The sequence below is a fragment of the Zootoca vivipara genome, chromosome 5, assembly GCF_965207765.1.
Source record: "Zootoca vivipara chromosome 5, rZooViv2.hap1.1, whole genome shotgun sequence".
Classification (NCBI taxonomy): Eukaryota; Metazoa; Chordata; class Lepidosauria; order Squamata; family Lacertidae; genus Zootoca; species Zootoca vivipara.
In genome coordinates, this window is record NC_142588.1 from 11,757,227 (window position 1) to 11,780,776 (window position 23,550).

At 44.4% G+C, this 23,550-nt stretch overlaps 2 protein-coding genes across 4 annotated transcripts; one reads left to right on the plus strand and one right to left on the minus strand.

The window, feature by feature from the left end:
* Nucleotides 1-570: 570 nt before the first annotated feature.
* Nucleotides 571-15,095, plus strand: CUEDC2 (CUE domain containing 2). Of its 3 annotated transcripts, none has more exons than XM_035138304.3 (9): nt 571-738; nt 3,044-3,136; nt 5,364-5,507; nt 7,105-7,166; nt 9,409-9,533; nt 9,844-10,008; nt 11,625-11,686; nt 13,257-13,317; nt 14,600-15,095. In XM_035138304.3, the coding sequence occupies exons 1-9, from the start codon at nt 575-577 to the stop codon at nt 14,744-14,746; spliced, it is 1,023 nt and encodes a 340-aa protein (XP_034994195.3). In that variant the 5' UTR covers nt 571-574; the 3' UTR covers nt 14,747-15,095. The 3 variants fall into 3 exon arrangements, with proteins under 3 accessions (XP_034994195.3, XP_034994197.3, XP_088526198.1); XM_035138306.3 differs by having other exon boundaries at nt 594-738; nt 7,108-7,166; XM_088670072.1 differs by having other exon boundaries at nt 645-965.
* Nucleotides 12,953-23,254, minus strand: FBXL15 (F-box and leucine rich repeat protein 15). Its single transcript, XM_035138303.3, has 4 exons — nt 23,019-23,254; nt 22,110-22,269; nt 17,993-18,495; nt 12,953-16,088 (listed from the first exon to the last, which is right to left on the minus strand). The coding sequence occupies exons 1-4, from the start codon at nt 23,069-23,071 to the stop codon at nt 15,899-15,901; spliced, it is 906 nt and encodes a 301-aa protein (XP_034994194.1). The 5' UTR covers nt 23,072-23,254; the 3' UTR covers nt 12,953-15,898.
* Between the last annotated feature and the right edge of the window lie 296 nt (nt 23,255-23,550).

Genomic DNA, 23,550 nt, shown 5'->3' on the forward strand with positions numbered 1-23,550 from the left:
CTCCTGTTTGCCCAGGGCAGTTTTTCTGTGTACACTTAGTAAGCATACCTACTGAAGCAATGCTCCCTTGCCATTGTCGACCTTTGCCAGGTCTTTATTCTCCACAAGGTACTGGCCACTCTACTTGGTGCATGATGGCTGAGCAGGAGAAAGGAGCAGAGCCTTTTTTGTGGTGGGGTAAAACATTTCTGCCTCTTTTACTTGGTCTGCTATGTTCAACTCTTCTAATTGTTCTTTGATGAGTTCCTTCCTTCTCCTTTCTCATGGTGTAGCTTCCCTGGTTCAGGTTCGGAGTCAAAGCCTGGCAACACCATCCAAGCGACTTCAGTGAGCGTTTCAGTTTCAAATAAATCTGATCATTTCAACTTTCAGTTAAGTATTTTGTATTGATTTACTGGATTTATTTATTCACATGTGCCAATCCAATTTGAACTTGCAATATATACACGCTAGCTAGCAGCCCACTAGGAAGGCGCATGACAGAAGAAAGAGCGAGTGAGTCTTCAGAAGTTACCAGGAAGTCTCCTATTCGGATGCGAATGATCAGTCTGCATTTCTAAGTCTATGCGCAGTGATGCTAATCTGGACCACATCCTCCTCCTCCTCCCACTTTGGGATGAAGGAGGATTCGGAGCCACGTGATTCTTTCAACATCTCTACGCGGGAGCGGGCGGAGGAGGCGCGCAGGTCGCCCGGCGGACAGACCTACAGACAGACTTACAGAGAGGCACGCCCCTAGTGAGTGTTGCCCGAGGCCCTTTACTTTAGCTGCTTGTCGTCGTCGTCGTTTTGCGCCGCCTCCTGAGCGTGGGCAGAGTGCATTCACCCTCCGGCGGAGTCCCCTGCTGCTCTCCTGGCAGCATCAGTGCCGGGGCTGTTTTGCGCTCTAGGCGAGGCTAAATACTTGCGCGCGCGCGCACCCATCCGAACCCTCCTCCCCTGCTAACTTAGATTTTCAAAGTCAGGTGAGGGGCGGAATGAAAACTTGAAGCTGCAAAGTTTATTTTAAATGGCAAGAAAAAGTAGTGCCTCGATCTTAAATTGCCTTTCTCAAACGCAAAAGAAAACTAGTTTGCCTAAAACCGCGCCCCTTGAAGGCCTGTGCAGCGCCTCTCCGAGGTCTGTTGCCTACTTGGCCTAATGATGGCTCCCGTCCCTATTCTCCCAGGCAGGATGGAGCCTCCCCCACCCTGCCTGGGCGAAAGATGCTCAGAGGCTGCTCAGACACCCTTTCCAAATTATTACAAAAGCACACATCTCTTTGGCGGTTATTAATATTATGAAAATTGTTTGTGTGTGTGTGTGTGTTTGCAAAAGACTGCAGAAACATCCAGCATCTTTATGGTCTTGCTGTCCTTCATATTTGTAAATTGCTTCTCTTTTAGTTCCTTTTCACGGCAGCCTGACATGCAGAAACCAAGTTGGTGAGAACCTTTCTCTCCCCCCTGCCTGCATGACTTCACTGCCACGCTAGGGAAAGTATTCTATGGCACTCTTTACAGTGCAGGACGCAAAATCCTTCTTACCGTTGTGGTACTTGCACATATCTACACCTGGTTTTAGTTAAATGCCATTCATTCGTATCAATGCGCTTACTCCCCTGGTACTCCTTCCTTTCCATTGGATATACTTGCCGCCGTGCGCCAAGACAGATCATTGCCATTATTCCGGAACATCTGGAACGTAAATGATTACGTATGGAGCCTTTGACAGCTCTAATCACATCATCCCAATACGAGCCCAGCAAAAACAAATGCTTGAATGTGCTATTCCTACTTCGCAGTTTTGTCCCTAAAGCATTTTCATTTATAGGTTGCGGTGGTGAGCTGTGGGTTCAAGTCCCTCTTTCATTCTACCCAGCATTGTTTACAAAGCCCGCCCATGGCTAAATAAATTGCAGGCAGGATTGAGACTCAAGGGAGGAGGGGATTTATGTAACGTTTTCCTGATGAAAATCACACACCAAGTACTATTGGTGCCCGTGGTGGGGGTGGGGGTGCTTATCAACAGGAGACTGGGAAAGGATTGTATTCCTAGACACTCGGGTATACCTGAAGGAGCGTCTCCACCCCCATTGTTCAGCCCGGATACTGAGGTCCAGCTACGTGGGCCTTCTGGCAGTTCCCTCCCTGCAAAAAGTGAGGTTACAGAGAACCAGGCAGAGGGCCTTCCCAGTATTCGCATCCGCCCTGTGGAATGCCCTCCCATCATATGTCAAGGAAATAAACAACTATCTGACTTTTAGAAGACATCGGAAAGCAGCTCTGTTTAGGGAAGTTTTTAATGTTTGATGTTTTATCATGTTTTTAATATTCTGTTGGGAGCTGCCCAGAGTGGCTGAGGAAACCCAGCCAGATGGGCGGGGTGTAAATAATAATAAATAATTGTTGTTGTTGTTGTTGCATGCAGTGGGGCATGATCCTGATCCTGACTCCTGGTGGCTTAAGAGAGAAAACCCACCTGGTATGCTAAATCAGGGGTCAGCAAACTTTTTCAGCAAGGGGCCAGTCCACTGTCCCTCAGACCTTGTGGGGGCCTGGACTATATTTGGGGGGGGGGTGAACGAATTCCTATGCCCCGCAAATAACCCAGAGATGCATTTTAAATAAAAGGACACATTCTACTCATGTAAAAACACGCTGATTCCCAGACCGTCCACGGGCCGGATTTAGAAGGCAATTGGGCCTTAGTTTGCCTGTCCATGTGCTAAATGCCCTCGTGCATTGATCATGCAGAATTTGGATCTAAGCTGAGTTATTGACTGGAATATTCCACTTCTCCTTCACCTGAGGCCGTGGCTCAAAATCGGTAGCTTCACCAGGGAAGAACTGCTGGGGCCTGTGATCTTTCTTGGCACTTTCAGAATGGGGGGGGGGGGGACTTGCCTTTGCTGGGAAATGCCTGTATCGACTCAGTACAGTACAAAATAACTTGAGCGGCGCCTTGATCTGCATATTTTGGCCTGCAAATTCAGCATTACGCATTGGAGCTCGTGTTGGTTTGCACTTTGAAATTCTCTCTGTGTGTGCTCTTTCTTCCCCAGCACCCACTCCTCAAAGGAAATGCAGCCGGAGAGAATAATCCAAGATAGTTTGTCAGTCTTCATCCAGAATCATATCCCGGGTGCTGACTTGAGGTATGTTTTATCTCACTTTGGGTCTAGGACAGCCATACAGAAGCGTGCCACGTTTTCCATGGTATGGATTTTCACGGTGTGGATTTTCATTTGCGGTACTGTATGTCACAACTGCCTTACAGAGTGGGCTGGCATCTACTAGCCTTTGTGTCCCTGGGACCCTTATGGTGATATTTCAGTTCCAAATCCAGTTTATGGGAAGGGCTTCCTTCTTCTGAAACTACAAACCTTAAAGGTAAAGGTATCCCTGACCGTTAGGTCCAGTTGTGGACGACTCTGGGGTTGCGGCGCTCATCTCACTCTATAGGCCGAGGGAGCCAGCGTTTGTCCGCAGACAGCTTGCGGGTCATGTGGCCAGCATGACCAAGCCACTTCTGGCGAACCAGAGCAGCGCACGGAAACGTCATTTACCTTCCTGCCGGAGCAGTACCTATTTATCTACTTGCACTTTGACGTGCTTTCAAACTGCTAGGTGGGCAGGAGCAGGGACCGAACAACGGGAGCTCACCCTGTCACGGGGATTTGAACCACAAACCTTACGTAATGACTATTTTTAGTTACAGGTAGGTAGCCGTGTTGGTCTGAGTCGAAACAAAATAAAAAAATTCCTTCAGTAGCACCTTAAAGACCAGCTAAGTTTTTATTTTGGTATGAGCTTTCGTAAACTTAGTTGATCTTTAAGGTGCTACTGAATGAATTTGACTATTTTTAGTTACTGTACTGGATCAAAGCCAAAATTGGCTTGCTGTAGCACTGGGGGGGGTGATATGTTTTGTTTTTGTAGAAAATTAGTGATGGAGTATATAATTTTAACAAGTTGTTATGGTTGAGTAAGCTGGATGTGTAAACAAATTAATTCATGGATGCAACCTCCTTTTCTCCTTTCCTTTCCCTCTGATGTTTTTCAAAGAGGGTCTTACGCACAGCATTGCAATGTCGTCATGGCACATTGGTCCTTCTACTTCCATAGGTACTCCTCAGTCTTTAGCTGTACTCATAGATGTCAGATGATAGCATCATTAATGGTGAATGTAAAATTTTATTAATAATTTGTTAATTGCTATGAGTGCCTACAGTAGAAAAACAGTTGCATAATTGTCATATAGCTCATGGGGGAAGCTTAAGTGTCAAAATAATTATCTGTTCCCCTCTCCATTCTTCAACAGAGAGCTTTCCTTCTGTTATACCTTACCTGGCATTCTGGACTTCAGGAAAGGTCAGACTCTTTCCTTTAAAAAATGAAAAATCATAATTTTATAGACACACAAATTATGGCAAACCCAGTATTTTACATAAACAGCATATCTGTACATTTCTGAGCCAACCTTTAAGCTCATGTGGAAGTAGTATCCCTCAGCTTCCATTTCCGTGAACTGTAAGTAATCATTGATGTGGATATTTTAAATAGTTATTTTTAAAATTTCCATTCTTGGGGCTGCAGAACAGGGGAGCAGGCAGGAAATGGTGAATTACTCTTCAGGATGAAGAGACTGTTGAAGATGGATTTCCAGTTTTAATTTCTGGCTTTGCCTTTGTCTTGGAACCAGGCTCATTCCCACACCAACCTTCAGAGCAAGGTCAAAGGTTTTCTTTTGTTAAAAATAGATGTGTTCCTGGCTGCAGCAAAAGCTTTTCCATCGGGACTTAATAGGCTGCCTCATAGAATTAGTCAATCATGTCCAGTATTGTCTATGGCAGGATTTTACAAACTTGGGTTTCCAGCTGTTTTGGGGGCTACAAATCCCACCATCCCTGACCACCTTTCCAGCTAGCTAGGGGTGATGGGAGTTGTTGTCCAAAAAAACAGTGGGAGAACCAACTTTGGGAAGCCTTGGTCTACGCTGACTCTCAGGCAGGTTTCGTTCTCGGTCCTCTCTGGAGATACCTGGCTGACAGTGAAGAGTTCAGAGCAGGGCTGGGAGATCTGTGGCCCTCCAGTTAATGTTGCAATTCAGCTCCCATCATCCCTCACATTTCACCAATCTGACTGGGGTGGAGAGAAAACTGCACAGTGCTTATTGAATAGTGACTTAACAAAGCACAATGTTCACAAGATTCAAAATGTTTGGGTCGCTTTAACAACATATCAAAAATGAGTGCCACTATTTTTTATTGTTCCATTTTCATTAAGGAATCGGGTGGCTTTTATCCAACAGGGTGTGGTGAACAAGCAAATGGAAGTTGTCTGGTTTCTAGAATCTTTTTGCTTTGCTTTCCTCCCCCCCAGTGGTCTGGATGACATTGTTTTCTCCTACATGGCAAGTGTTCTGGAAGGGCTTGGATCCCATGAGTTGTTTGAAGAGAACTTTGACATGGACACCTTTATGGAAATGATGGGAGCATACATCCCTGGCTTTGCGGAAATCAACAGGTAAATGTTACTGCTTTTAAAAGATGTGATCACACCTGGGGCTGAACCCAGTGCAGCCGTACTAAATGGCAGCTCAGTGAGCTCTTCTGATATGTGCCACTTAGGCCATACCTGTCAGAGTCTTGCTCTCCTGTTGTCAACACTTTGATCTCCTTCTGCTCATATTTGCTAGATTTCAGTGGTGAAGAATTTCAGCTTATTTATTTTACAGCAAGTGTCAATCTTTTGTTGTCAACTTTGTCCCCGGTGAATTTGGAGAAAAATTAGATAATAGGCAAGTCATCCCTACAAAAGTCTCCTGCTTTCAAGGATCTGAACTTTTGTTCTAACTTTCGGGGGGGGGGGTGGATTACTGAACTTCCTTTTTTAAAAATCATTTTTATTTGATTTTACAGATACGAATTTATAACATCCAAATGCATGTGCGTACAGGTGAAAATTAGAATAGCGTCGAAAAGTGCATTTATTTCAGTAATGCAACTTTTTATTTTTTATTTTTCTTTTAATTTTTACAAATGCTTTCTTTTGGAAATTCCACAGTAATAAAACAAATAGTTGTTGTTGTTTAGTCATTTAGTCGTGTCCGACTCTTCGTGACCCCATGGACCAGAGCACGCCAGGCACTCCTGTCTTCCACTGCCTCCCGCAGTTTGGTCAAACTCATGTTCGTAGCTTCGAGAACACTGTCTCGTCCTCTGCCGTAACAAATAGTTACAATAATACAAAATAAACATCGCTATTAAATTTCATTAATTACATTCTATTTATAATTGACCCACCTAACAACAAATAATTACAATTACAACAAATAAAGGCTTGACATATCTTGCTTTGCATGCCATGCATCTATCTCATATATTGGTTTCACCTTTTAAGTTGCGTTACTGAAATAAATGCACTTTTCGACGATATTCTAATTTTCTGAGTTTCGCCTCTATATAGAGATTACTCTGAATTTCAAGACTTCCCCCCATCCCCTCCATGGGTCCTATTGTCAACATTTACAACTGCATATTATTCCATATTCTATATTTTAAATCAACCCATATTACCCATGGTGTTTGTTACATTACAAGTGGGTTTCAAATCCTGCTAATGTTTCCATTTGCTTATAGTAGTCTCCCAGATAAAATTATAATTTTTCCCATATTTTTTGTCCTCTTGGTTCCTGAGTTTTCCAGTCAGCTTTGCCATTTTAGTGTACTCCATCAGTTTAGCTTGCCATTCGTCTCTGGTAGGGACTTTGTCTTCTTTCCATCAGGAATTACTGAACTTCCATGCCTTATGAACTTATGGGAGGTCTCACGTAATACAGTCATCGTCATATAGTCCTTCTAGGTTTCCCCAGCGCTACTTCAGTTCTGCAAATTTCAAACAATGGGCTCTGAACAAAGCATTTTGACTGAGGTTATTCAGAATGATCATGTGGCTGCAAATTATATTGGTCTGCATTCCTTTGCCATTTTGGAATGTTTTGTGATGAGTAGAGTCTCCTTACCTGTGTCTTCGCTGGATGGGCTACTGCGATGGGAGAGGAAATTTCCCAATTGCTCCTCAATCTGGTCTTTGCCAATAACGCGCTGTCCTTTTCTTGCAGTAGCAACGTTTGTGAAATGATGGTTTCTCTCTCAGAAAGGCTCCATGAAGCCCACAGTAAACGTAAGTTGTGTGCTGAACACTCGAGTGACAGGCAGTGTTGTCTGGCTAAAGGTGTTGTCCAAGAGGCTAGCTGAAATACAAGGCTTGTAGCACACTGAATAAAAGGAGGTGGAATTAAGATACATCTTCAAGGTCTTAGATACCACACATAATTTCTTAGTATAAAGTGATTTGGGGTGGGGGTGGGCAGTGGGAAGACACTGTGCCTGGCCCTTGAGAATACAAAAAAACCCAGCAGAGCTGGCATTTTACCACCCATTTTGAATCTTTTTTGGGTTGTGAGTCGCTTTGAGTTGCCTTGGGCAAGAGAAAGCAACCAACAAATTCAGTGAATGATAATAACAATTAATAATATTTAGCTTGACCTTTTAACACTTGATTAATATATTAAAGTTGTATTTAATATATGGCACTTAGGATGGGTGGCAGGTAATCAATTAAACTCATAAATGATGGTAACTGGAGATGCCAAGGGTTGAACTTGGCATCTTATGCTTTAAAGTAGGGCTAAGCAATATATCGATATATCGCCCCAAACTGGTTTGAAGTCCATATTGACATATAGGTTTCAGAGTTTTTGACCTGTCGATATATCGCAAATCATAATGTGTGTTAGGGCAGAGCGATGTCTGGCTTCCAACATTGTGATATATCACCTGCTAAACAGCGTGATACACCAATATATCACGATATCTGCAATAAGGATGTAACTATGTAGAGAACCTGGGGTAAAGTTCTGGAAACTGCTTAGGGGTCTAAAATGGACACTTTTTTTTTACTTTCCTTTAACATATTGTTACAACTGTTATTTTATAGTACAGAGAGCAACAGGGCAGAAGGAATCACAAGAAAAGCGATGACCAGCTTCACGGTTTTTCCCACATCACAATTTTTTGCACATCGTGATATAATGCCACGTTGTTTATTATGGAACCGTTACCACAATGTGGACTTCCAACTGATTTTAGGCAATGTGTTGATACATTGCCCAGCCCTAATGTATGAACTAGGGGCACAGGTGGCCTAGGGCTTGCTGATCAGAAGGTCGGCGGTTCGAATCCCTGCGGCGGGGTGAGCTCCCGTTGCTCGATCCCAGCTCCTGCCAACCTAGCAGTTCGAAAGCACATCAAAGTGCAAGTAGATAAATAGGGACCGCTCCAGCGGGAAGGTAAACGGCATTTCCGTGTGCTGCTCTGGTTCACCAGAAGTGGCTTTGTCATGCTGTCCACATGACCTGGAAGCTGTACACCGGCTCCCTTGGCCAATAATGTGAGATGAGCGTGCAACCCCAGACTCAGTTACGACTGGACCTAATGGTCAGGGGTCCCTTTACCTTTACCTAATGTGTGAACTATTCAAAAATTCTCATTTAAGCCAGGCTACCTCACCCACATGTGCAGCATTAGTACGTGAGAGGCCCATGGTCCATTTCGGCATCATTTAGATATGCTATGCTATAAACACAGGGTGTCTAGTATAAATACAAAACTGTCTAGGCAGTGTTTCATGTGGCATGCTAAGATGTATAAGACTGAATCAGATAAGTGCTAGAGATGCAATGAGGTCGAGGGAACGTTCTTTCATATGTAGTGGACCTGTAAAAGGGTAAAAGAGTATTGGGAAATAATTCATAATGAATTGAAAAAAATGTTGAAAAGCACTTTCCCAAGGAAAAACCAGAGTCCTTTCCGTTGAGGATAATTCAGATGGAAATTCCCAGGTGTCAGAAAAGGTTATTTATGTATGCCCTACTGCGGCCCATGTTTTGTTAGCCCCAAAATGGAAAATGAGCAAAGTCCCAACCAAAGAAGAATGGCAATTGAAACTGATGGAATATGCATAGCTTGCGGACCTAACTTATAGAATAAGAGAACAAGTGGAACATACATTTAAAGACGATTGGAAAACATATATTGAATATATTGGGGGGGATATTGTGTACATTGGCAGCATCAAGATAAATTAAACAGTGTAAATAGTAAGTTTGGATACATATAATAATGGAATACTGAATTGTTTAGTTTATATAAAATATAATATGTTACGCAAAATGAACCATGGAAAGAGAAGACAGGAAGTCAATGATATTTTAAGGTTGTTTAAATGAATATTTTATATTGTAAAACAGAAAATTTAATAAAAATAAATAATAAGGCAGTACAAATTGTCTTGTTCTCTTTGAGTGGCAGGTAGATGGGTCTGCTAGGGTCTTTTGTGTCTAAAGGTGTTGTGCATCTTCCAGAAAACACTATGCAGAGCAGGAGCCTTGTAAAATCTGAAGCAACAGCCCATGTTCATGAAGAGGGAGCAAGTGTGTCTGAGGACAACAGGCTGTCATGTTCCCCGGTCAAGGGAGCCCCGGCAGAGGTATGGACTTTGGTGGCCTCTTCAGCTAACTTTGGTTGGTGGGTTTCTTTGTGAAATTCTTTTTTTTCCTGTCTGCTGTGACATCGCAGCTGGTTACATCCCTAAAAACATAGAGAGGGTTTGCTTTGCGGAGCGGGGTTGCAATAAATGCATGTTTGCTCCGTTGCTAGAACATCTCGGGGTTGTGGGTTCAAGCCCCAGGTTGGGCAAAAAATGCCTGCATTGCAGGGGGTAGGACAAGATGACCCTCGTGGTTCCTTCCAACTCTACAATTTTACGATTCCTTCTGTTTCTTCCTTGGCTTGACCAGGAAATACATGGTGATCCAGTGGAAGTGATTCTGGAGATGTTTCCATCATGTACAGTGAGCCAAGCCCAAAAGGCTCTAGGCATGGCCTTGGGGAACCTGGAAGAGGCAGCTCAGCTCATCCTAGAGGAGAAGGTGCAACTCAATAGCCTGGGTACAACCATACAGGTGGTTATTATTATTATTATTATTATTATTATTATTATTATTATTATTCAAGCCCCACCCATCTGACTGGGTTGCCTCAGCCTCTCTGGGCAGCTTCCAACATATATAAAAACAAAATAAAACATTACACATCAAAAGGCTTCCCATACAACGCTGCTTTCAGATGTATTCTAAAGCTTATGTACTTCCTCATCTCCTTGACATCTCATGGGAGGGCGTTCCGCAGGGCGGGTGCCACTACCGAGAAGGCCCTCTGCCTGGTTCCCTGCTGTAACCTCACCTCTCACAATGAGGGAACCGCCAGAAGGCCCTCGGAGCTGGACCTCAGTGTCAGGGCTGAACGATGGGGGTGGAGACACTCCTTCAGGTATACTGGACCGAGGCCATTTAGGGCTTTAAAGATCAGCACCAACACTTTGAGTTGTGGTCAGAAATGTATTGGGAGGCCATGTAGGTCTTTCAGGACTGGTTTTATATGGTCCCAGTGGCCACTCTATCACCAGTTACTTGCCATATTCTGCATTAGTTGTAGTTTCCGAGTCACCCTGTAGCCCCATGTAGAGTGCATTGCAGTAGTCCAAGCAGGAGAGGACCAGGTATTGTACTATAGCTGTGCCATGCCAGGGAGCAGGCTGGGAGAAACCAGGTCATTTTCAGCCAGGTGAAAGAGGTGGTTCTGGACCGAACTGCCAAGTACTACACCTGTGCTGGGAATCAAAATTCAAATGGTAGCCTGTTAGGTCTACCTTTTGGTCCAGAAGCTGTGCACAATTCAGCTTTCTTTATCATCGCTGAACACAGGTTTCCTCCACAAATCCTTTAAACTAAGAGTGGGGGACCCTTTTCAGCTCTCAAGCTGCATTCCTCCTTGGGCTGCCTTCCAGAGGTGGCACAGCAAGGCCACAGCAGGCAGAGTGACAGGTGCCAGTCTACTCTGGTACGATACGCTGCGTGCCAGAGCCAGGAAAGCCAGAGGTTGCTACACATGTATCTCCATCCAGGCAAACGATGTATCACATTTCCAAGGCTGTGTTGCAGCCATGCAAACATCACACAAGAACAGCACAGAGCAAGACTGGAGAGGAGCATGGCCTAGGGAGGGTTCCAAGGACCTGAGAGAGACACCTAGGGGGGCCACACTCAGCCTATGAAACAAAGGTGTCCCAGCTCTGCTTTAAAATGTTAAAGGTTTATTAGTTCAAGATCTGTCGGTGTATGCAATTGGAGCCCTTCCAGCATTTCCTATTCTTTCAGGTTGATCTTAGCCTTCCCACTCGTACAATATACCATTTTCCTACTTCTGTGTTATAATCAAGCTTTAGATTTTAAACAGCCATGCATGTAATACATTCATTTTAGAACCTGGTGCGGGGGGTGGATAGTTCTCTGATGGACCTCAAGAACTTTAGATCACAATTTTTTTCTTTTTGACAAGGCACCTTTCAGCTTTCCCTGCATAATAGGAGTTATGGAAACTGGTTGCTGGGATCACATGATGCTCACAAATATCCAGTATTCTTTAAGCTGTGTTAATACTCCCCAGGCAACAGCTGAATGAGAGTATCACCTTCTCGTTTTTCTGCTTCTGTATTTCCTGTCCTGCTCTTTCCTTTCAGGAAGCTTCAAGATCCCAGAAGACACCCAAGCAGGGTGAATTAAAGCAATTTATCTTGGAGAAGTAAGTAACAAGCCACAAAAATCAATTCGGGAAGTGTGGTTCAAAGTGGTCAGGCTCGATTTTGGCTTTCAGTCCAGCTCTAGAAATATGTGTGTCACCTGTAAATGGGAAAGAGCTTTCTTGAGTCAGTGTTGCCAGGGCTGTAGCCACCAGCAGGAATTATATATGGGGTCTGCCCCATAAGACATTCCAGGCCTGTTCCCTGAATGCTCAGCTTTCCATCCATAAAACAATAACAGTGAATTATACCCCGTTGAATGCAGTACCCCAGGCACGGATGATGATGTGTCAAATGCAAATACTGATTTAAATATACACAGAGCATAAGTGCTAATATTATTAGTGTACATTATTCTACCGCAGTTTAATGTTATTGAGTGGGGGGCACAGATGCCAAGTTTCATGTTACTAAAAATGACTGCTGGGTGTGACCCAGAAGCGCAAGGCAGCTCTGACAATTTCTGGCTTTTCCGATATGAGCTCGGGACACCAAAAATGAACATCAGAGTCAAACATCAGCTTTCATAGAACCGTATAGTTGGAAGGGATCCTGACAATCATAGTCCAAACCCTTCCCCTGTAATAATAAAATTATTATTATTATTATTATTAATTACTCATACCCCGACCATCTGGCTGGGCCTCCCCAGTCACTCTTGGCAGTTTTTAACAGGATATTAAAAACACAATAAAACATCAAACATTAAAAACTTCCCTAAACAGGGCTGCCTTCAGATGTCTTCTAAAAGTCAGGTAGCTGTTTATTTCCTTGACATCTGGTGGGAGGGTGTTCCATAGGGTGGGCGCCACTGCCACAATGCAGGAATATGCAGCTGTCCCATACAGGGATTGAACCTGCAGCCTTGGCATTATCAGCACCACACTCTAACCAGATGAGCTATCCAGGCTGATGAAATAGGTAAATTAACCGATGGATTTCAAACAAAATCACTTTCTAAGCATCCTGCACCTGCTGGACTGTATTAAATGGGTCTCGGTCAAGAGAAAGGAGTTGGGTTTGTTCCCAATTCCCTGTTGGGCTCTCTTTATAGTGCAAGCCGCACTGTATTTCCGATGTATTGAATTTCTGTGTCTGGAAAGAAAACTGAACAATATGAGGGGAGAAAACAGGTCCAGCTGTACTATCAAGAAGAGGGTTACATCTCTCTGAAAGTATGTACATTTGATCTTAGATTATCAAAATACTTACTTCTGTACAGCAGGACCTAGTGGGGGAGACAATAGCAAAATGTACAGCCACAAAGCTTTGCGGAGGCATTTTTATTTAAAAATCTATATGCTGTTTCCTCTGCAACCTTACCCCAGAAGAGTCAATGGAATCAGCACTACACAGCATTACTGGCTGCTAAATGTAAGTTATCTGTAGATCGCACATATGGCTCTGCCATGTGGGAAAGGGGGTGTCATCTGTATAACAAACTTTAAAATCAACAGGGTGGGAACTTTTCTCCAAAGGAAGAAGGGGAAACTTTCCATCAGCAAAGTGTTTTGCACTTTCCCAAAAGACCCACCTCTCGAGAGCGCTTTGTGCCTTTCTTGTGTGTTTTAGGTACATGATGGTAGATAATGAAGAGGATCAGAAAACACACAGGCCAGCACCCCCCAAAGAGGTAAACAACACAAATGTATGCAAGCCGATAGCTGAAATAGGGGAAAGAACATTTATAACCCAGCCTCACTCCTCCGTATCATTATTTACAGTGGATTGAGGTCGGGCAGACAAACTGTGGGCAATGTAACCTGGAACCAGCAAAAAGTAGATGAATGGTTTTAGAGCAGATTTGCCACTCAGAGCTAGGGGGTGGACAACAGCATAAAAAGTTGCATCAACCCCCATCTCAACGTCTCTAGCACCAGACTATTGCTAGCCTTTGTGTTTATTTTTAGTAAACTGCAACAGATGTCATTGTCATTGGGGCTATTTTATGTACACACAGGATTTGGCAATAGTAGATCTCAGTAAGCATTCATCCAGGCACTGAAATCTGATAGTGCCATGCTTTTCCAGAAATACAATTGCTTTAGAAAGGAATCTCTGGGACAGGCACGTTTTGTAGGGGTCTTGCAAATAAATGGTAGTAAAAAGCAATTTGCTCTGCAGCGATTCCATGAACTCAAGAAGCCAGGTTTCATATCACAGGATTTTTTTTGGGGGGGGGGGGTTACTATGAAAAACAAATAGTCCACATAGTCCAACATGCCTCAGTCCCTTTGTTAAGTGAGATCACAAATTTGATGTCCTCCAGAACTGTTCATAAAAGCAAATAACTTCAAGCAAGGGAATCCAGTTACATCCTGCAAGCTACCCTCTTTTTATGGTGATCTGTCAGAGTGTATCACTCAAGTACTGTCCCTGCCCTTCCAGAATACAGCAAGATGTGTAGCTCTACATCTTAAGTTACTGTAACCCCGAAGAGGATGCCCCCCCCAAATGAATTCCTGTCTAAACACAGCAGCCCTTTTGGAACACGTCCTTTACATGCAGTATAGTATCCCCCCCAAGTATAACAGGCACATTTTTTTGCACTGAAATTGAAGACACTCCGCATGAAGAGAGGCCATTTCCCTATGTATGTCACTCTTCTGAGCACACGTTTTGCTTAAACAGCAGATTCTGCTGTGTCTCTGTCTTGTAGGTCATTAAATAATGCAACCACAGCCAAATTCCCAGCAGAGGCCGTGTGTTCTGGTCTTTCAAGCTTCCAGTGAGTCATGCAAAGATGTAGCAGCCAGTCTCCACTGTGGATGGGTCATCTTGAGCTCCCAGGAGCCTTTCGTTAGTTAATTTATTGCACAAATTATTACTGCACTATTCCACCAACCAATTCACAAAGAAACAGCCCATTCAGATTGGAAAGCAACTCAACTTCTGTTTTCGTTCTTTGCCCTTAGGCTCCCAAGAAGATGATTCGCTACATTGACAATCAGGTAGTAAGCACAAAAGGGGAACGATACAAGGATATCAAAAAGGCAGAGAGTGAAGAAATGAAGAGAACGTACATCAGTCTCAAGCCAGCCAGGAAATATAAATTCCACTAAGGGCCACTCAAGTCCATCACATGCCTTCTGCTTGGGTACTCGTTTTAGCCGTTTTCTCACCATCTACCAGCCAATAGTGAAGAAACCCTTCTGTCTATTTATATGGGGGATGGAATTTAGAATTAGAAGTTTGTGTTTACATGCTTGAGATCCAACTCTCCGTATACAGAAGCAGGGCCTATGGTGACTATAGGAGCTGCTCCTCCTTCTCCTCCTCTGTCCTTTTCCTTACAGGAGTTTACTACGCTAGTGTGCTGCTTGTGTTGTTTTATAACAAGTCATATGACATTTGTGCATAATGTATGATCACGTTCGCCTAACACAGTAAAGCTAGCTTCCATGACTGCTACAGAGTTAAAAAGTGTGCTTCCTTTTAGAAAGCTATTTTCCGACTGGTTTCTAAAAGATCGGCTCTAAGAATTTCACTCGTTCACCCAATTCTCACCTTTGATGCGAGAAGGTGAGTATCTAATAAATATCACCCCTTTAACCACACACACACAGAAGAAGCTACATGCACCAGCACAGGTGTGTTCCACATTTGCCATTAAAAGCAGGAGGGTATTTGCCACTTTTCTCAGCAGTCTGGTACCAGCACTCTTATATCTACCCTGACGCCTTTAAGGGCACAACAGTCAGTTGCACACCTGAAGGAAGGATCTGTGTGGTAGGACTTCTCCAGCACTCAACTCAAAGCAGAAAGGAAGTCATACTAATATTGCCAGCTGTCAACGTTACTCTCCAGTGATTATAGATTCTGCCCACCCATCCCAAAATCCCTTTTTATCTTTGGAGGTCCACATGAAGTGCAGTTGAGTCAAATGCGTTCAACATCAATGAAACTGCTGTCAGCAGTCACTTCACAGCAGCAAGCCCAAAGTCCAACTCTAGAATATCCTTGAATGTAATGCTATGTATCTGTTAGCCAGGATGCATCAAAACACATCCTTGTTGTCCATTGTAATGCAAGTGGGTTTGGTTTTTCTAATGCGCGTACAGGTACCCAACAAGCGGTATTGGTAGATCAGAACCAGCCCGGCTTGAAGGGATGAGACGTAAACCCTCTCTGCCTCTTGAGCTCCTCAGCAGCAGTATCCGACAGGTCTTCCCACAGGCAGTCACCAGGGACCGCTGAACAGCGCCCTCCCTTCATTAGATCTGAAGATTGATAAACGGGGCAAAACCCACTACATCTTGCAAGAGAACCAGGGCGCGCTGTAGTGGAGGTTCCACGTCTACCTCCACACCACGATTGCGAAGGATGCTGAGGCTGGATTCTACCACGTCGTGGCAGTGCTTCACCTTCAGAGCACGCAGCTTGGGGCAGTACTCTGCCAAGGTCCTATCAAAAGAGAAGATGCAAGAAGTTTTAAGTTCGCAGTCTCCTGCCAGCATCAGAGTTGCCCAAAGCATGATATTCCTTTAGGATTGGCTGGGGTGGGGCTACTGCAATAAAGCACACATTTTGCATTCAGAAGGTGCTAGATTCAATCCCGGGCATTTCCAGTTAAGAGAGCCAAGACAGCAGGGTTATTGTTTCAGTCAACAGTACTGAGTTATATCAAACACTGGTTAAAGTGTTATAAGAAAGCTTCTTACGTTCAGCACAGGTAGGCAAGGCTGGTAGGGAAATGGGGCCATCGGTTTAACATTTAAGGAGGGTAAGAACATAATAGCAGCCTGCTGGATTAGGCCAATGGCCCAGTATCCTGTTCTCAAAGTGGACAACCAGATGTCTGTAGGAATCCTGCAAGAAATTCAACAGCTAGCAGCAAAAAACCTCCATCCCTCATCTCTACTACTGTCCAGATAATATCCAGCAAATTGTCTCTGCCTATCATAGCAGAGAAGGATTAGGGATTAAGTTACATAACTGAGGTACAATGTGTGAGGTTTTTGCAGTTCTTTTGATACAGAAATTCAAGACAGAACGTGGTCCTGTGAATTAGTCAGCTGGCCCAAGGTTACAAGAATACGTTCTATCTCGTAAAAAGAAAAGTGGTTGTAAATACCCTTGGAGGGGCAGAGTAAAGTCTCTGGTAATCAAGTAAAGGGGTATTTGGTTTTCTTCCCCATGTCTGCTTCCCCTATCTCTGCTAGCCTACAAGTCTCCAAGTAGCCTTTCAGAACACCAGTAATCTCTTTCCATTCACTGGTCTCTGAAAATTGGCCCAGCCAAAATGATATGTAGAAACAAATTGTAAGCCCATGATGCTGTAGAATTTGCATTTACTGCGGCTGGAGAAATGTAGGCTTCAAGCTGCAGAATCTGTACTTTTGGTACAGGATTCCACAAACCCTAACTCCAGTACTATTACTGCCTTTATGAAAAGCCAAAAGAATCCAAGGTTGATTTTTCAGTGTATGTTTTACTTTTTACTTTTTTCCCCTGGATCAGGAGGGTAACAACACTATTTAAACAGTCAGAATCAAACTGATCCTGCCTAGAACTGACAGGTCCCAATGAATCATCGTTCATCCAAGAATCCCGCCGAAGGGCAAGAAGCACCAAAAACCAGCACAGAGAATGTCAACTTCCACATTCCAAAAATAAAGATGTAGCTCTCGTGGTGAGAACATAAGGCAAAAGCAATTTTTGGTTAAAGTTTAAAACATAGTGGGACGGATATAAGTTTCAAAGGCTGGAGCTTCCACATCCTTCAAGCTATAGGAACAAAAGTGGAACAGGAGGGGACACAACTATAAAAATAACCAGAAGAAACACAAGGAAAAAAAGCTGCAAAGTATTGTGGAAAGTTTGTGGCATTTTAAATACATCCATCAATGGAAAATGTGATTTACTCCTTCATGAAAATGGCTCAAAAAGGACTGCATGCCAGGTGATTTGAGAAGACCTCCATGTTTTATTTATTTTTATTGATTTATGCTTGTTTTTAATTGATTTCTCATTTCATTTGCCTTATAAAATCTATCCTCCTCCACCCCACCTGGTTTTGTATTGGAATGACCTGTGGTTATAAGCAATGAACTGAATAGAAGCTATCGTAATAGGATAGCATTTATATTGATTAGTGGTTAGTATGTCCAACTAGAACTGGGGAGACTTGGGTTTTAAAAATAACCCTACCAAAAGGCTCACTGGGTGGCCTTGAGCCAGTTGCTATTTATCGGGCTTGTTATGAGGATGAAACCCTGTATTTTGCCTTGAGCTATTTGGGTGAAAGGCATGATATAAATGCATTAAAAACACACGCAACTGCTGCACTCCATATGTGCATCGGTTACCTAATGGAGTTGTTCTTGACCCGCAGGCAGCCTGTGAGGTCGAGGTGCTCCAGTTCAGGACAGGCTTTGGCAATCTCCTCCACTGCAGCATCACCCACATTCGCGTTGACAGCCAGCGAGAGGGACTTCAGTCTGTTACACCTCTGTGCAAGGTAACAGATGGCTTCATCTTTCAGCTGCCGACAGGCTGTAAGGTCCAGGGACTCAAGCTCCTTGCAGTGGTCAGCCAGGCTCCGCAGGGACAGGCTGTCCACCCACTCGCAATGAGCCAGAGAAAGCCGGCGCAAATTGGGGCAGCTCAAAGAGATGGCCACCAGGGCATGGCGACTCAGCTGTACGCAGCCATTCAACTCAATTTGCTGCAAATGGTGGTTCTGGCCAATCACAGGAAGCAGCTCCTTGTCAGACAGCCAATCGGAACAGTTCTGTACTGCCAGCTGTTGCAACACCTCATTGTCTTTTAGCAGGATGCAGAATGCAGCTTTTGGAATGTTTGGCCCCACCTGCCATAGGCAAGAAGACAAAATGGGTTGTTGCAGCATTTTAATAATCCTGTGCGCTCTCCTCCAGCCCTAATTTTTGTTTGCAGAGCTAATAAATGCAATTGGCATTAAAGGGTAGGATGTAAATTACAGATAGTATCTGTAAATAATAATTAAAAATTGAAGGGAGCAAGAGTATTTTAACCATCCTTTGCCACCAATAAAATTACTTTGCATAAAGTAACTATTCCTGTTTTGACTCTGCATACTCCTCTTGAGAGTTCAAACTACAGGCTTAAGTGCGTTAAAGTAAGCATACTCTTCTAGAAAGTTCTAGAGAATGCTTTTTTTTAAGTCAGTTTGTGGAGTTTATATGCATAATCGGAGATTTAAGCACCAACTTTACGTACACAATGCTCACATCACATATAGATGTGAGTGGGTGGCAACTGAGAGAACTGTGAGTGAATGCTGTCTTCTGCTGATTACAGAAACTTGGCTGACACCACTTATAACTGACTCAGCCATAGAACTAGCAGGCTATACAGTGTTCCGTCATGATAGAACAGAGGACTCTGGTAAAAGAAGGGGGGGAGGTTTGTGTGCATATGTAAACAACTGCTGGTGCACAAACCACACCGTGATAGCTAGTCATTGTTCCCCAACTGTGGAATTTATGACGCTTAAATGCAGACCTATTTACATCCCCCGAGAATTTACAGTAGTACTGATAACTATAGTATATATTGCACCTGATGCGAACATCAATGAGGCATTGGGTCTCCTGCACGATGCTGTTAATAGACAACAATGCAAGTATCCTGAGGCTGCATCTATTGTATGCGGGGATTTCAACCAAGCAGATTTGAAAGTGGTCCTACCTAAATTTTATCAACATATAAAGTGTGCAACCAGGGGCGAAAGGACTCTGGACAGACTGTACACAAATGTCAAGCAAGCCTATAAAGCTGAACCGCTGGCACACCTGGGTCAATCTGATCACGTGTCCCTGCTCCTGACTCCTGTATACATTCCACTGAGGAAACGGATTCCAACAACAAAGAGGAGTATTACAATATGGCCGGCTGAAGCATCTCAACAGCTACAGGACTGTTTTCATGACACAGACTGGGCGGTGTTTAACCAACAGGACATAGAGACTTTTACTGAGGAAGTGCTGGATTACATCAGGTTCTGCACTGACAATGTAACACAGAGGCGCCGGATAAAGATCTATCCAAATAGGAAGCCCTGGATAACAAGGGAGGTACAGGGGCTGCTAAAGGCAAGAAATACTGCTTTTAGAAGTGGAAACAGGATGCTGTACAGCTCAGCCAGAGCAGATTTAAAGAGAGGTATCCGGGTGGCCAAAGAGGCGTACAGACAGCGGCTGGGGGATCACCTACAGAGTAATAACACCAGGCAGGTGTGGCAAGGTGTACAGGAACTGACGGGGCAAAAATCCAAAGATTCCTTGGTGGACGAGGGAGGGGCATCCCTCGCAGAGGAGTTGAATGTCTTTTTTGCCCGCTTTGAAGCAACATCTGCAGCAACACCTGCGGAGGCTAGGCCACCATCACCACCGTCGCCACCATCGGTGCAAAGGAATGTGGTATTCAAAGTGGAGGAAGGAGAGATGAGGAAGGTGCTGAAGGGAATCAACTCAAGGAAGGCTACAGGGCCAGATGGAGTAGCTGGAAGAGTCTTAAGAGACTGCGCAGACCAACTAGCGGGAGTCTTCACTGGGATTTTAAATCGATCCCTAGCCCAGGCTACTGTCCCATCTTGCCTGAAGTCTTCTATTATTGTTCCAGTACCAAAAAAATCCAATCCGGAGAATCCGAATGACTTTCGTCCAGTAGCACTTACACCCATAATTATGAAGTGCTTTGAAAAGCTGGTACGAAATTATGTCATTGCCTGCCTACCAGAGGGATTGGACACATTCCAATTTGCCTACAAAACGAAAAGATCAACAGAGGATGCCGTGGCGATTGCCCTCCAAGCTGTTCTTGCACATTTGGAGCAGCGGGGGAGCTACGCCAGACTGCTTTTTGTAGATTTCAGCTCGGCATTCAATACCATTCTACCGCAACGTCTGATAACTAAATTGGGAAATCTGGGGCTCCCGCTATCACTCTGTGGGTGGATACTGGACTTTCTCTCAGATCGCTCCCAGAGGGTCCGGTTGGGCCCTTATATGTCTAACATGCTTAGGACTAACACAGGAACACCACAAGGATGCGTGCTTAGTCCGCTCCTTTATACTCTTTATACATATGATTGTGTCGCTGCCCACCCTAGAAATAGGGTTGTCAAATTTGCAGATGACACAACCGTGATCGGGCTCATCTCTGATAAGGAGGGTGAAACTGAGTATAGAGATGAGGTGGAGCGGCTGACAGAGTGGTGCAGAGTCAACAACTTGCTCATAAACACAAAGAAAACTAAGGAGCTTGTGGTGGACTTTAGGAGACAGAAGAACGAGGTCCAGCCACTCTTGATTGACGGAATTTGTGTGGAGAGGGTAACAACGTTTAGGTTTCTAGGCATTGAGTTACAGGAGGATCTGTCCTGGAGTGTTAATACAAGGGGGCTTGTGAAGAAGGCGCAGCAGAGACTGTATTTTTTGAGAATTTTAAGGAAAAACCATCTTCCACAAAAGCTGCTGCTTGCCTTCTATCACTGTGCCATACAGAGCGTGCTCACGTACGGTTTATGTGTGTGGTACGGAAGCTGTACTTCCCAGGACAGAGCAGGGCTGTGTAGAATTATTAAAACAGCAGAGAGCATTATTGGCTGCTCACTCACCACCTTAGAACAAATTTACACCACCAGGTGCCATAGAAAAGCACTAGATATATCAAGAGATCCAACGCACCCTGGTCACCATTTCTTTCAGCTCCTGCCATCGGGACGGAGATATAGAACAATGCAGGCAAGAACGAGCCGTCTCAGGAACAGTTTCTTCTCTAGAGCAATTTTGGCCTTAAATGGAAAGCCCGGACTTTGAAGTCATCTTATTTTACTTGTTATTTTGTAGTATATTTACTGTTTTTAATTAGCTTTTGTAATTTTGGATTATGCGGAATGCTTTATCTGAGTGGATGTAGCAACCGAGTAATTTCGTTGTTCCCGCAAGGGGACAATGACAAATAGAAAATAATAAAATAAAAAAATTCTATATGACCAAATATCCCTGTAAAACTATTAACTTTCAAGCTATATTTTACATCAAAAATCTGGTAGAATAAGGATCAGATCAGTTTATTTCTCCTAGAAATAAATTGTCTCTTGTGCCACCCTGCTTTCTTCTGCACAGCTAGGCTTGAAATTCTTTCTTGCCCAGGATCAGTTATTGAACAAACTCACTGCTGAAGCTCAAAGGTTCAGCACCAGGAATATTAACTCTTATCCTACACTGACTTATTCCCAACACTAATTGAGAAACCAGAGAGTTTGATCCAAGCACCTACTACTAATTTCACAAAGTGCGGCAGATAGTGATGGTGTTGCTTTTTCTAAATTGTTTCTGTGTTGTTGTTGTTGTTTTGAATATAACAACCAGCCCCACACTCACTCTGCCATGTGACTGAATGCACACATTCTTACTACATGCACACTATTACCCATACCTGCCTAGAATCAAAGCAGCGCATGTTGGTGAGGTAAAGCTGGATTAGAGACTGAAATGCCTTGCTGACCCTCTGCAGGCTCAGGAGTTGCCTCAGAGGGAGATACGAGAGAACATGTGGGAAGAGGATGTCTTCCCAGGGCAGGTCCAATAACTGTTTTCTGGAATAAAAAAAAGGAAGTCAAGAAAGCAGCTGCTTAAAAAGTAGGAGTGTGGCAGGGCAGCCCGCCGTGCATGAAAGTCATCTTAAGAGAATCGCTTTTTGTGAACCGCTTTATCAAGTGGTGTGTGAACTTTATGAGATAAATAGATATATGTAATAAATTTATACCCTGCTGCTTCCTTGACAGGGTCTCACCCACCTACAGAGCAGTGCCGGATTCAGGGCAATGCAGGCGGGTTCCCCAGCACAGGTCTCCTAGCAGAGGAGGCATCATTTAACTCAAACGTTTTGTCCTCACAGAGCAACACGGGTCCCTCAAGCGCCCTCCCTTGGAAGAGCTCCGGGGCAGACGCGCCCCTCGCCCAGCCACCCTAGTGGGTTGGCGGGGGGGGGCGGTTCCGATTCACAGAACCGTAGAGTTGTGGAGGGGTCCCCAGGGGGTCATCTAGTCGAACCCCCGTGATGCAGGGATTTCAACTACTGCACCCACCCATCCTCCGCTTAGAATCGTACAACTTGAGGAGATGGAAGGGGGCGGGTTCCCTGGTGGGTCATCTAGTCCAACCCACCCCCCGCGATGCAGAAAATCCTGCCCTGAGTGGGCTCGAACCGCCCACCTTCCGGTTATCAGACAGAAGCGCCGGCCCATCGCGCTACCGGCTCTCTCCACCCCCACCGAGGCAGGTCTATTATATGACTTGGGGGGGGGCGTTTTCCTCCCCAGACGCCCTTCCCCCCTTTCCTCACCTGGCGCCCGCCGGCCCCGAGTGCCGCGCTCCGTCCGGACTCGGAGGCTCCATCCTTCTGGGCGGCCGGCAGGTACACCGTCAAACAGACAGCCGCCGCCGTCGCGTAAATGACGTCACGGGCGTCGAAAGCGGCGCTTCTTTTTTGCGGCCTCCACCGCTTCCTTACCCGGCGGCAGGGAAGGACCGCGCGCATAGAGCTATGAAGGGTAGAGCAAACCCGCCCAGGTTGTCCTGCTGAGAATTTTATTATTATTATTACCGCCAGTATTCTCAGGGACTCAAGGATGAAATAAAAAAGACGGCTGGAGACATAGGGAGGGGTGGAGCAAACCCATTCAGTTGTCTTAATGCGTGGTGTTATTATTATTCTACAGTACTGTTATTTAATTCTACCTTGCCTTTCCAACTCCTTCTTCACAGGGAGTCAAGGCCGCTGACAGATAATATAAGGGCAGCTAAAAAACATGGGGTGGGGAGTAAACGCAACCAGCTGTCTTAATATGAAATTATATTATTATTATTATCATTAT